This window comes from Pseudophryne corroboree, assembly GCF_028390025.1.
Source record: "Pseudophryne corroboree isolate aPseCor3 chromosome 3 unlocalized genomic scaffold, aPseCor3.hap2 SUPER_3_unloc_2, whole genome shotgun sequence".
Classification (NCBI taxonomy): domain Eukaryota; kingdom Metazoa; phylum Chordata; class Amphibia; order Anura; family Myobatrachidae; genus Pseudophryne; species Pseudophryne corroboree.
The window spans coordinates 4,036,161-4,051,136 of NW_026967508.1; the positions used below are offsets into that span (position 1 = coordinate 4,036,161).

The 14,976-nt window shown below is 45.5% G+C and overlaps 1 protein-coding gene across 4 annotated transcripts in view; it reads right to left on the bottom strand.

Annotated features, from left to right (window-relative positions):
- Positions 1–2,679: 2,679 nt before the first annotated feature.
- Positions 2,680–14,976, bottom strand: part of LOC134983605 (zinc finger protein 345-like) — a 111,164-nt gene continuing 98,867 nt past the window's right edge. For all 4 annotated transcript variants that reach the window (XM_063949276.1, XM_063949274.1, XM_063949275.1 and 1 more), the window contains exon 8: positions 2,680–7,645. In XM_063949276.1, the coding sequence (XP_063805346.1) occupies positions 6,327–7,645 (1,319 nt within the window). In that variant the 3' untranslated portion in view covers positions 2,680–6,326. The remainder of the gene's footprint in view (positions 7,646–14,976) is intronic.

Sequence of the window (14,976 nt, forward strand, 5' to 3'; positions counted from 1 at the left end):
GGACGGCTTGGGTTAGGAAAACAGAGGCACTGTTTGTCCTGTATGCAGCCAACAAGGTTGGCGCCCCTGCTTGTAAGCAGGCTATTGCCGCTGGATCTGTAACACAATTCAGCAGGCTCAATCTACGGCTGGATTGCCGGTACCAAATTCGGTAAAGGCCGATTCCACTAGGAAGGTGGGCTCATCTTGGGCGGCTGCCCGAGGTGTCTCGGCATTGCAACTTTGCCGATTTGCTACTTGGTCGGGTTCAAACACTTTTGCTAAATTCTACAAGTTTGATACCTTGGCTGAGGAGGACCTCATGTTTGCTCAATCGGTGCTGCAGAGTCATCCGCACTCTCCCGCCCGTTCTGGAGCTTTGGTATAATCCCCATGGTCCTTACGGAGTCCCCAGCATCCTCTAGGACGTAAGAGAAAATAAGAATTTAAACCTACCGGTAAATCTTTTTCTCCTAGTCCGTAGAGGATGCTGGGCGCCCGTCCCAGTGCGGAGTAAATCCTGCAAAGCTTGTATATAGTTATTGATTACATAAGGGTTATGTTACAGTTTTGATCAGTCTCTGGCTGATGCTGTTTTGTTTCATACTGTTAGCTGGTTCGTATATATTCCATGTTGTACGGTGTGGATGGTGTTATGTATCTTGCCCTTAGATTAACAAAAATCCTTTCCTCGTACTGTCCGTCTCCTCTGGGCACAGTTCTTTAACTGAGGTCTAGAGGAGGGGCATAGAGGGAGGAGACAGTGCACACCCATCTAAAGTCTTTAGAGTGCCCATGTCTCCTGCGGAGCCCGTTTATACCCCATGGTCCTTATGGAGTCCCCTGCATCCTCTATGGACTAGGAGAAAAGATTTACCGGTAGGTCTAAAATCTTATTTTCTGCTAATACTACCCCTCATCTATTTACTATACAGTCCCATGTTTTCTGTGATCTATTTCTCCTGCAAACCTTCAGTACTCTCACTGCCAGTAGCTCCACCTGTTGGTTCATAGCTTTCAGTGTTTTCGTGCTCTCACTTCTTTACAATCCAGTCCATTTTACAGCTGCCTTGTCTTTGTCTGGGACACTCCTGTCTAATATCTCTGGATCTCCCACGTTTCCCTGACACTGTAGTGTTATTCTCTTACTCTTGTCTTATCTTTGTGCTACTCCTCTCTTCTTTTGGGTCTTTCTTCCTATCGGCATTGATTCGGGTCACTCGCAGTTAAGCTCGTACTACCACCAGTGGTGTAAGTCCTGATGGCATCCCAGTACCGGTAGGCACATCACGCCTTATGGGAAAAGCGGCTATTATAAGCTAGAAGACCTGCTGGTGAGTTCTAGGAGTCTTAACCAGGGGTGTACAAGGGTCATTGCCCAGAAGATCTCTGGAAACCTCAGCCTCCTCGGAAAGAAGATTCTTCAGTCATAACACAACCCCGTTACTCTTCACACTCCAGGTGGAGGGACAGAGCTGCATGCGGAAGATTCTTGATATGCCTAAAGACGCCTCTTGTTGTGAGTGCATAGAAGTGAGGGCAACCCCAATAACTGACAACAATTTAAGGAGGTGAATTATACCCATGAATAGAAATTCAATATAATATACACACTGAGAAACTGTTATTATACATTGTTTAAACAGTATTTATGTACTACTTAATCATCAGATTGGGAGAACCATCTAGAATATGAACAGGGGAGCTTAGTTATTTGTTATTTACCTGGCGCCTATCACTTAGTACCATTTCTTTTATGTGTGAGGGCCACCCCAATAACTGACAACAATTTAAGGAGGTGAATTATACCCATGAATAGAAATTCAATATAATATACACACTGAGAAACTGTTATTATACATTGTTTAAACAGTATTTATGTACTACTTAATCATCAGATTGGGAGAACCATCTAGAATATGAACAGGGGAGCTTAGTTATTTGTTATTTACCTGGCGCCTATCACTTAGTACCATTTCTTTTATGTGTTGCCTTGGAGTTGTGGTGAAAACTCTATTTACTAGTGTGACAGAATGCATTGGTTTGCGTATTGATAAGGTATCTATTGACCTATTGTTTCTGTATTATCAGGAACTTTACAGCGGCTGCTGTGTGATTCTGTGCAAGCTGAAGCCTGTTGCTGTATATGATCTAGTGCTGGGAGGTTGTTTTATTCTGGACCAGCAATCCACCTACCTGTCCTATGAGGGTGGCGTAACGTGAGTAACGCAGCAAATCGCCCCAGATAACCATTACTGGACAGGACTTTTTGGAAACTCAGATTTTACATCACTAATCAATGTATAATGGCTGGTAGATGCCATCAGGTAACAGCTACTTTTGAACACTGATCTGGATTAATAACAAAAACTGGTGATATTGGTTAATGAATAATCACCAACTGCAGTGGTAACTAACTAGTGAGTTCTATAGGTCTTTAACAATCACTTTGTGTATTATATATTTTATGTGCTCATTACTACGGTAGGTGGTTTGTGGATAATATTTACTGTTTTAAGAAACGATCCGGTCTTTAGTGTTAAAATGTATGCACCAAATTTTGTGATGATGTATACCAGGGAAGGCCTTTGTAGTGGGCAGATGGCCGTCTGGTCCAACTCTGAATCAGGCCACAATGTCTGAGTCAGCCTCGACATTTGCCTCTACCAAGGATAAATATAAAAGTGTCAGTAAGCGCAGTCGCAGTGGTTTAACTTTTTATTGAAGCAAAGTATCATACAATCGTAAATATAAAAGAAAATTAATATTGTGTACATTACAGTGTAATTAAACAATAAATTCAAAGACGTTGTACAAATCTGTTGTCTGCATTTATCTCGTTTCTTTCAGACGTTCAATCACAGAAAACGACACAAAAGTACAAGGATCGCACAGTATTGTTGATTTCGGCTAGAACATCATATTATGCCAGCTATCATTCACATCCAACAAGAACTTGTTAAGAAATACTTGAGCTAGAAAAAACAAAAAGGTTTTCTGCGCTCCCCCCTGGCCCCTCCATGGGACATATAAAATGGGTATCACAGAGAAATAGGTGGATGACCTCCGGATACGCTGGTCATATACCACAAAGTGTTGGTTAGGGAGGTGTGAATGTGTCATCTTACTGAAGCAGATAACGTTACTATGTAACTCTCCCACACTTCAACATATTGCTTTACTTTTCTGTCCTTCTCTAGAGCCACTCCCACCCATTCCACTGGAAAAAAGGTAAAACAGCTTTGCTAGGAATAAGGGTAATGACGGAGGTTCTGGGTGGAGCCACACTTGTAGTATGGATTTGCGTGCTGCTAAAAGTAATTTTTTGCCACCTTCTGACATGGCTTGGTCATTTCAAAAATACCAAAGATTGCCCATTCTGGCAACAGGTGTAAATAGTTTACCAGGCAACATATCTACATATTTGTACCCAGAAGCTTCCAATCAGGGGGCATAACCAAAAACTATGATAAAGGTCTGCTTGAGAATCTCCGCATTTCCAGCAGTTATGAGTGGTTGAAAGAACTATTAAAAATATTTATGAGAGAGAAAATGTAAAGTTATGCACTTTGGGATTAAGAATAATCGGGCAGAATATAAACTAAATGGCAAAAATGTAGAGATAACGGTGGTTGAAAAGGATTTGGGTGTGCTCATCGATTATAGACTCAGTAGCAGTACGCAATGTCAAAATGCAGCAACAAAAGCAAATAAGGTGTTAGCATGCATAAAACGGGGGCAGGAGACGAGGGATGAGAGCGTAATCCTGCCATTGTATAAATCATTGGTGCGGCCACACCTGGAATACTGTGTACAGTTCTGGGCACCTCACTATAAAAAGATATCTTGGAACTAGAAAGGGTTCAGAGGCGAGCCACCAAACTGGTTAAGGGAGGCACTGAGTTATTGGGAAAGACTCACAAGGTTAGATATGTTTACACTGGAAAAGAGGCAGCTGAGAGGGGACATTATTAATATTTATAAATACTGTAAGGGACAATACAAGGATTTATCAGATGATCTGTTTATCAAAAAAAGGCTACACAGGACAGGAGGACACCCCCTGAGGTTAGAAGAAAAAAACACACCGGAGGAAAGGGTTCTTTGCAGTAAGAGCAGTAAGAATTTGGAATTATCTACCAGAGGAGGTAGTATTGGTGGACTCACTAAATAAACTTAAAAATGGATTAGATAAATTCTGAATTGATAGAAATATCCAAGGTTACTGCATCTAAATTATATTTAATTTTATAATACAGGTTGAACTTGATGGATATTTGTCTTTATTCAACCTCACCAACTATGTAACTATGTAAGAGAGATACAATCTATGAAGTATATTCAGAAACATTTTTTTTATTGGTTTAAAAATATTTGAATCATTTCCAATAAAACAAAGTTGCTCAGAGTTACACCAGTGTATCACTTTCCATATATAATTCCCCTCCGCAGTGTCACATGACTTAGCTGTGATCTTTGGAAGCAATAGGAGTTGTTGTATTATCATGAGACTCTTGAATAATGTTTATCCCCATTTGTTTGTAGATCTGCTGTAATTGGATATAAATCCTGACTGGTCTGGATGGATCACATCTCCTAGATGAAAATGAATCCTTTTTGTCAAGGTTTTGGCTAAACGTAACATTTAGTGCCGGATGTAATGCCGTCCCAGGTGGCTGGAGGTGCGGGTTGCCCGTCACACTTGGACATTTTTTAATGCGCCAGTCATTTACAATACATAGGGGGTCATTCCAACCCAATTGCTCGCTGTAGTTTATCGCAGCGATCGGGTCGGAACTGTGTCATTGCCTAGCGATCGCCTCTGCCTGATTGACAGGCAGAGGCGGTCGCAGGGCGGGAGGGGGCAGCATAGCAGTGTTTGCCCGCCATTATGGGGGTGCAGTCCGGCCAACGTCATACACAGCCGCTGCGACCAGGGGCAGAGACTATAAACTCCCGGCCAGCCGCAACAGCTGCGGAATGACCCCCATAACCACGCCTTGTAATTGATTGACGCTTTTTTTAAAAAAAAAAAGATTTCGGCTTGCAACACGGCCCTTAGTATTTAAAAGGGAAACTATAGGATTCACAAAGACCAATGTTCTTAATTCTTTATAGAATAATCACCATTAAGCTGGAGAGGTGACTGGGGATGTAAAATGTAAAATGTGAGCTGAGGAAAGGGGGGAGTAGACGTCAAGAACCATAGGCTGTCAGGACACAAGTACTGTTAGGACAAACGGTAAAAATGTAATGTGGCAAAGAGGGAACAAGTGTTGAAAAATCTGACCGGAAATGAGAGACTTAATGTACTGAGAGCATAGATGTACGACAGAAGAGTAAATTTACAGTACATGAAGCCGGCAGTAAAAGCAGTATTACCTGCAGCAGCAACCCGCCAATGCAGAAGCACTGTGCAGGTAACGGGACAGCATAGCGTGCCAGGTGTGGTGTAAAGAGTGTCAGTGGCCAAAGATTTGGCCAGAGCAGTGGTGTCTAGGACATACGAGAAAGTGTGTTTTTGGAAGAAGATAAAGTAGAAACATAAAATAATAAAAAAGGAAGAAAACATGGCAGGTTAGGTGAATTATGGATGCTTTGCATGAGGGGGGTACTGGAGAAAGGGATGGGTTGAAGCAAATGAGGTTGCTATCAAAGAGAAGAGAGCAAGTTGGAAAATTTGGAGCAGAGATGGAAGAAGATAAGTCTAATTAATTATATGTCCAATGAGAGAGGATAAAAGAGTGAGGAGAAGAAGACCAGTGGCAGCTAACCTGTTAATGGGAATGTTGATATGAACTACAGATATATTCTATGGAAAGGATCATAAAATTGGGAGAAGATGAATGACTGCAATGCTGTCACTTACATGCTAGGAAGTTGAGATCCTATACTGTCAGCTAGGAATGGTTCTAACTGGGACAGAAGCCTAAAGCCAAACATGTGCTCCTTCCATGGAATTGCGGGAATCCCTTTTGGTGCTGAATCTTGATAGCGGGTGGAGGATGAGGACTGGAAGAAAACCAATTAATGACAAAGGAGGATGTAGAAGAGATACACAGAAAACGTAGGGAACCAGTAAAGGAGCTGGTACCATATAGCGGGGTGTGAATTACATGCTAGGAAATCTAGGCGTAAGCTTCAAGATAACCGCACTCAGGCTCAGTGCAGAGTATATTAATACTTGTTATTATTATTAGTAATAATCACACATTCTGCCGTACAGAACATAAACATGTAAAACATTTCTTACACAGAGAATGAAATATGAGTATTCTCCTGGGTGACCGCACTCGTGTAAAAGTTCTGTCTTACTATAACTCCCTCTCCTTACAATCAGACCTATATCATGGGTTCACTCCTGTGTGACTTTTCTGATGTTTACTAAGTTGTGTTCTATATGTAAAGCATTTCCCGCATTCAGAGCAAGAATACGGTCTCTCTCCGGTGTGACGTCTCTGATGTATAACAAGTTCTGCATTACTGCTAAACCCTTTCCCACATTCCGAGCAAGAATACGGTCTCTCACCTGTGTGACGTCTCTGATGTCTAACAAGTTCTGATTTAATTGAAAAACCTCTCTCACATTCAGAGCAGGAATATGGGTATGCTCCTGTGTGAATCATCTGATGTCTAACAAGTAGTGCATTTACGTCAAACCCTTTCCCACATTCCGAACAAGAAAACGGTCTCTCGCCTGTATGAAATCTCTGATGCCTAACAAGCTCTGGAAAACTTCTATACCTTTTCCCACATTCAGAGCAGGAATATGGTCTCTCACCTGTGTGACGTCTCTGATGTACAACAAGTTGTGAATTACGTGTAAAGCATTTCCCACATTCCGAGCAAGAATACGGTCTCTCTCCGGTGTGAAGTCTCTGATGTATAACAAGATGTGGATAGCGTGTAAAACATTTCCCACACTCAGAGCAGCAATATGGTCTCTGCCCCGTGTGACTTTTCTGATGTCGAACAAGATCTGATTTAAATGTAAAAGATTTCCCACAATCAGAGCAGGAAAATGGTTTCTCTCCAGTATGCATTCTCTGATGTCTAACAAGTTCTGAATTACTTATACACACTGTCTCACATTCCGAGCAAGAATATAGTCTCTCACCTGTGTGACTTCTCTGATGTCTAACAAGTAGTGATTTAATTGGAAAACATTTCTCGCATTCCAAGCAAGAATAAGGTCTCTCACCTGTGTGACTTCTATGATGTATAACAAGTTCTGATTTATATCTAAAACATTTCTTACATTCAGAGCAGGAATATGGGTATGCTCCTGTATGAATCATCTGATGTTTAACAAGATGTGAATTTACTTTAAAACATTTCCCACATTCTGAGCAAGAAAACAGTTTTTCATCTGTATGAATCATCTGATGTACAAGAAGTTCTGAATTACTTCTAAACCCTTTCCCACATTCTGAGCAGGAATATGGTGGCTCTCCTGTGTGACTCCTCTGATGTATAACAAGGTCTGAATTAAGAGTAAAACATTTTTCACATCCAGAGCAAGACGCATTTGTAATGCAGTTGCTTTTTATATGAGTAGATATTTTCTGTGTATGATCTGCGGCTGTATACATGTCAGAATGTGTGAGGTCTCCATCACATGAGACTGATTCCTCCTTTATATCAGTAGATGGATCTTTAGATGGGTCTGTGGGTAAAAATATAGGAGGTTAGCCATTCAATGTAATTGTCCAATTCACTCCATGTGCTAACCAGCCCTTTCCTGGTGTACAGCCATACATCTGAATCTGTGAGGCCTGAGACACTCATGGAAATGAGTAACAGCCCTACGGTAGGTGCAAATTCTTCATCTGAGCAGGGTTGGCTGGTTTAAACCAAATGTTTTTTTTTGTTTGTTTTTTAACACATTCTATTTTTTTTTTTTTTTATCATCCTGTGACCACAGGCACGGTGCCGTGACTTCTTAAAAAAAGCCTTGTTGCTTGGTTCTTCATTTGAGTGAGCTGAACCAATGCAGTAAATTCACACACAACAGAGAAATAGGTAAGATGGGAGGGTGAACCAGATCAGAGAGATAATAAATCTTCCTAGCATCAGCTAAGACTCCACAAACTCCTCCCCAACAATCCTAAAGTACAGGAGAAAACCATAACTAATATTCTCATTTTCACTTATCTCGGAGTGTACTTTGTATATGTTTTAATATATTTAGTCTACCTACATATATTCAGATGAAATAGGAATAATAAGCAGTAAAAACTAAGAATTTACTCACCGGTAATTCTACTTCTCGTAGTCCCTAGTGGATGCTGGGTACTCCGTAAGGACCATGGGGGGTATAGACGGGAACCGCAGGAGACTGGGCACTCTTAAAAGAAAGATTAGGTACTATATCTGGTGTGCACTGGTTCCTCCCTCTATGCCCCTCCTCCAGACCTCAGTTAGGGAAACTGTGCCCGGAAGAGCTGACATTACTAGGAAAGGATTTGGAATCCAGGGTAAGACTCATACCAGCCACACCGTACAACTCGTGATAACTATACCCAGTTAACAGCATGAAAGAAGAATGAGCCTCATTAACAGATGGCTCAAAACAATAACCCTTTTGTTAAGCAATAACTATATACATGTATTGCAGAGAGTCCGCACTTGGGACGGGCTCCCAGCATCCACTACGGACTACGAGAAATAGAATTACCGGTGAGTAAATTCTTATTTTCTCTGACGTCCTAGTGGATGCTGGGTACTCCGTAAGGACCATGGGGATTATACCAAAGCTCCCAAACGGGCGGGAGAGTGCGGATGACTCTGCAGCACTGAATGAGCAAACTCAGGTCCTCCTCAGCCAGGGTATCAAACTTGTAGAATTTTGCAAAAGTGTTTGAACCCGACCAAGTAGCAGCTCGGCAAAGTTGTAAGGCCGAGACCCCTCGGGCAGCCACCCAAGAAGAGCCCACCTTCCTCGTAGAATGGGCTTTTACGGATTTAGGATGCGGCAGGCCAGCCGCAGAATGAGAAAGCTGAATCGTGTTACAGATCCAGCGAGCAATAGTCTGCTTTAAAGCAGGAGCACCCAGCTTGTTGGGTGCATGCAGGATAAATAGCGAGTCAGTTTTCCTGACTCCAGCCGTCCTGGAAACATAGATTTTCAGAGCCCAGACTACGTCCAGCAACTTGGAATCCTCCAAGTCTCGAGTAGCCGCAGGCACCACAATAGGTTGGTTCAAATGAAACACTTATGAAGGAATTGGGGACGAGTCCTCAATTCTGCCCTGTCCATATGGAAAATCAGATATGGGCTTTTATACGACAAAGCCGCCAATTCTGACACCTGCCTGGCCGAAGCCAAGGCCAACAGCATGACCACCTTCCACGCGAGATATTTTAACTCCACGGTCTTAAGTGGCTCAAACCAATGTGATTTTAGGAAATCCAACACCACGTTGAGATCCCAAGGTGCCACCGGAGGCACAAAAAGGGACTGAATATGCAGCACTCCCTTAACAAACGTCTGAACTTCAGGCAGTGAAGCCAGTTCTTTTTGAAAGAAAATAGATAGGGCCGAAATCTGGACTTTAATGGATCACAATTTTAGGCCCATAGTCACTCCTGACTGTAGGAAGTGCAGAAATCGACCCAGCTGAAATTCCTCTGTTGGGGCCTTTCTGGCCTCACACCAAGCAACATATTTTCACCATATGCGGTGATAATGTTTTGCTGTCACGTCCTTCCTAGCTTTATCAGCGTAGGAAAGACTTCCTCTGGAATGCCCTTTTCCCTTAGGATCCGGCGTTCAACCGCCATGCCGTCAAACGCAGGCGTGGTAAGTCTTGGAACAGACAGGGTCCCTGCTGCAGCAGGTCCTGTCGGAGCGGCAGAGGCCATGGATCCTCTGAGATCATTTCTTGAAGTTCCGGGTACCAAGTTCTTCTTGGCCAGTCCGAAACGATGAGTATAGTCCTTACTCCTCTCTTTCTTATTATCCTCAGTACCTTGGGTATGAGAGGAAGAGGAGGGAACACATAAACCGACTGGTACACCCAAGGTGTCACTAAAGCGTCCACAGCTATCGCCTGAGGGTCCCTTGACCTGGCACAATATCTTTTTAGCTTTTTGTTGAGGCGGGACGCCATCATGTCCACCTGTGGTCGTTCCCAACGGTTTACAATCAGCTTGAAGACTTCTGGATGAAGTCCCCACTCTCCCGGGTGGAGGTCGTGTCTGCTGAGGAAGGCTGCTTCCTAGTTGTCCACTCCCGGAATGAACACTGCTGACAGTGCTAGCACGTGATTCTCCGCCCATCGAAGAATCCTTGTGGCTTCTGCCATTGCCATCCTGCTTCTTGTGCCGCCCTATCGATTTACATGGGCGACTGCCGTGATGTTGTCTGACTGAATCAGCACCGGTTGGTTTTGAAGCAGGGATTCTGCTTGACTCAGGGCATTGTAAATGGCCCTTAGCTCCAGAATATTTATGTGTAGGGAAGTTTCCTGACTCAACCATTGTCCTTGGAAGTTTCTTCCCTGAGTGACTGCTCCCCCGCCTCGGAGGCCTGCATCCGTGGTCACCAGGACCCAGTCATGTATGCCGAATCTGCGGCCTTCGAGAAGATGAGCACTCTGCAGCCACCACCACAGCAGAGACACCCTGGCCTTCAGGGACAGGGTGATCAACCGATGCATTTGAAGATACGATCCGGACCAATTGTCCAATAGATCCCACTGGAAGATCCTTGCATGGAACCTGCCGAAGGGAATCGCTTCGTAAGAAGCTACCATCTTTCCCAGGATTCGCGTGCAGTGATGCACCGACACCTGTTTTGGTTTCAGGAGGTCCCTGACCAGAGATGATAATTCCTGGGCCTTCTCCTCCGGGAGAAACACCTTCTTCTGTTCTGTGTCTAGAATCATACCCAGGAACAGCAGACGCGTCGCAGGAATCAGCTGTGACTTTGGGATATTCAGAATCCAGCCATGCTGATGCAGCACTTCCTGAGAAAGTGCTACGCTGATTAGCAACTGCTCTTTGGACCTCGCCTTTATCAGGAGATCGTCCAAGTACGGGATAATTATAACTCCCTTCTTTCGAAGGAGTATCATCATTTCGGCCATTACCTTGGTAAATACCCTCGGTGCCGTGGACAGACCAAACAGCAACGTCTGGAATTGGTAATGACAGTCCTGTACCACAAACCTGAGGTACTCCTGGTGAAGTGGGTAAATGGGAACATGTAGGTATGCATCCTTGATGTCCAATGACACCATAAAATCCCCCTCTTCCAGGCTTGCAATAACCGCCCTGAGCGATTCCATCTTGAACTTGAACTTCCTTATATAAGTGTTCAAGGATTTTAAATTTAGGATGGGTCTCACCGAACAGTCTGGTTTCGGTACCACAAACAATGTGGAATAGTAACCCCGCCCCTTTTGAAGGGGGGGGGTACCTTGATTATCACCTGCTGGAGGTACAACTTGTGAATAGCTGCCAGTACTACCTCCCTTTCTTTGGGAGCAGCCGGTAAGGCTGATTTGAGGTAACAGCAAGGGGGAGTGGCCTCGAACTCCAGCTTGTATCCCTGAGATACCACTTGCAGAACCCAGAGATCCACCTGTGAGCGAACCTACTGGTCGCTGAAGTTCCAGAGACGCACCCCGCCTGTGGAGCCCCAGCGTCATGCGGTGGACTTAGAGGAAGCGGTGGGAGGATTTTTGTTCCTGGGAACTGGCTGTCTGGTGCAGCTTTTTCCATTTTCCCTTGCCTCTGGGCAGAAAGGAAGCGCCTCTGACCCGCTTGCCTTTTTGGGGCCGAAAGGACTGTACCTGATAATACGGTGCTTTCTTAGGCTGTGAGGAAACCTGAGGTAAAAATGTCGACTTCCCAGCTGTTGCTGTGGATACGAGGTCCGAGAGACCATCCCCAAACAATTCCTCACCCTTATAAGGCAAAACCTCCATGTGCCTTTTAGAATCAGCATCACCTGTCCACTGCCGAGTCCATAATACTCTTCAGGCAGAAATGGACATTGCATTAATTCTAGATGCCAGCCGGCAAATATGCCTCTGTGCATCTCTCATATATAAGACTACGTCTTTAATATGCTCTATGGTTAGCAAAATAGTATCCCTGTCTAGGGTATCAATATTATCTGACAGGGTATCGGACCAAGCTGCTGCAGCACTACACATCCATTCTGAAGCAATTGCAGGTCTCAGTATAGTACCTGAGTGTGTATATACAGACTCCAGGATAGCCTCCTGCTTTCTATCAGCAGGCTCCTTTAAGGCGGCCGTATCCTGAGACGGCAGTGCCACCTTTTTTGACAAGCGTGTGAGCGCCTTATCCACCCTAGGGGATGTCTCCCAACGCAACCTGTCCTCTGGAGGGAAAGGGTACGCCATCAGTAACTTTTTAGAAATCACTAGTTTCTTATCGGGGGAACCCCACGCTTCTTCACACGCTTCATTCAACTCATGTGATGGGGGAAAAACCACTAGTTGCTTTTTTGTCCCCAAACAGAATACCCTTTTTAGTGGTACCTGGGTTAATGTCAGAAATGTGCAACACATTTTTCATTGCCGTAATCATGCAACGGATGGCCCTTGTGGATTGTACATTAGTCTCGTCCTCGTCGACACTGGAGTCAGACTCCGTGTCGACATCTGTGTCTGCCATCTGAGGTAGCGGGCGTTTTTGAGCCCCTGATGGCCTCTGAGACGCCTGGGCAGGCACGGGCTGAGAAGCCGGCTGTCCCACAGCCGTTATGTCATCGAACCTTTTATGCAAGGAGTTGACACTGTCGTTTAATACCTTCCACATATCCACCCACTCTGGTGTTGGCCCCGCAGGGGGTGACATCACACTTATCGGCACCTGCTCCGCCTCCACATAAGTTTCCTCATCAAACATGTCGACACAGCCGTACCGACACACCGCACACACACACAGGGAATGCTCTGACTGAGGACAGGACCCCACCAAGTCCTTTGGGGAGACAGAGAGAGACTATGCCAGCACACACCACAGCGCTATATAATGCAGGGATGCACACTATACAGAGTGATTTTTCCCCTATAGCAGCTTATATACACAGTTATGCGCCTAAATTTATGTGTGTGTCCCCCCTCTCTTTTACCCTAGAAGTCTGGAACTGCAGGGGAGAGCCTGGGGAGCGTCATTCCAGCGGAGCTGTGAAGAGAAAATGGCGCCGGTGTGCTGAGGAAGACAGCCCCGCCCCTTTCTCGGCGGACTTCTCCCGCTTTTTTTATATGCTTTATGGCAGGGGATTATGCACATATACAGTATATTGGCTGTATTATGTGCTATTTAGCCATGTAAGGTACTCTAATTGCTGCCCAAGGTGCCCCCCCCCCCAGCGCCCTGCACCCATCAGTGACTGGAGTGTGTGGTGTGCAGAGGGAGCAATGGCGCACAGCTGCAGTGCTGTGCGCTACCTTAATGAAGACCGGAGTCTTCAGCCGCCGATTTTCAACTTCTCTTCGGTTCTTCTGGCTCTGCAAGGGGGACGGCGGCGCGGCTCCGGGACCGGACGACCGAGGACTGGGCCTGTGTTCGATCCCTCTGGAGCTAATGGTGTCCAGTAGCCTAAGAAGCTCAAGCTAGCTGCAAGCAGGTAGGTTCGCTTCTCTCCCCTCAGTCCCTCATAGCAGTGAGTCTGTTGCCAGCAGATCTCACTGAAAATAAAAAACCTAACAAATAAATTCTTTCTATGAAGCTCAGGAGAGCCCCTAGAGTGCATTCAGCTCTGGCCGGGCACAGATACTAACTGAGGTCTGGAGGAGGGGCATAGAGGGAGGAGCCAGTGCACACCAGATATAGTACCTAATCTTTCTTTTAAGAGTGCCCAGTCTCCTGTGGAGCCCGTCTATACCCCCCCATGGTCCTTTCGGAGTACCCAGCATCCACTAGGACGTCAGAGAAAATGGTTTTATTGAAAGATGTAACATTAACCCTTTCAGTGGTAACTTTTTTGAATTTTGTCACGCCTCCCATGATTGTTTTTTATATTTTTTACCTGTTGTTGCCAGGATATTCATGTGCATTGCCAGGGGTTTTACACACTAGGTGTCATACTCTTTGACAGGGTTTTCATGCACTAAGGGGGTCATTCCGAGTTGATCGTAGCTGTGCTAAATTTAGCACAGCTACGATCATGTTCCCAGACATGCGGGAGGACGCCCAGCACAGGGCTAGTCCGCCCCGCATGTCTATCTGCCCTTCCCCACACAAGTAAAAAAGCATTGCACAGCGGCGATGCTTTTGTACTTTTTGAGTAACTTCCGGCCAGCGCAGCTCCTGCGGCTGCCCGGGAGTTGCTCGTTGCGGCGGCTGCGTGTGACGCCCCCCACATGGTCCAGCCACGCCCCCATAATGGCGCCGCCCGCCCACTGCCTGTCAATCAGGCAGAGGTGATCGCTAGGGAACGACGGCCTTTGCTCATTCGGCATGCTGCGGCGCCGGCGCAGTTACGAACCGATCGCTGCGATAAACTGCAGCAAGCAATCGGGTCGGAATGACCCCCCTAAGATCCATGCTCGTTGGCAAGGGGAAAGCTAGTTGCCGAGGGGAATGCTCGTTGCAAAGGAATGCGTACACACTAGGCTGTTTTATAATTCCGATGCGTTGGATCATGTCGTGCAGTGTATACCTTAATGCAAAAAAAGAAAAGAAAAACTACTTTCAAGTGATAAAGAATATATGATTCTCATACGTCCTAGAAGATGCTGGGGTCCAATTTAGTACCATGGGGTATAGACTTGTCCCTTGGGAGCCATGGGCACTTTAAGAGTTTAAATAGTGTGGGCTGGCTCCTCCCTCTATGCTCACTCCCGCAGCACTGCCGCCACCCCCTAACAGAGCCAGAAGATGCGGTGGTGAGTAGGATGCCGGCGCCCCGGTAAGCGAGGAGCCAGTGAGAATGGCGGCATTAGGGTGGGAGCGCAGCACTGATGCTGCGCTCTGGAAGGCTCAGAGGTACGTGTGCGGTGCTGTGAGGGGCGT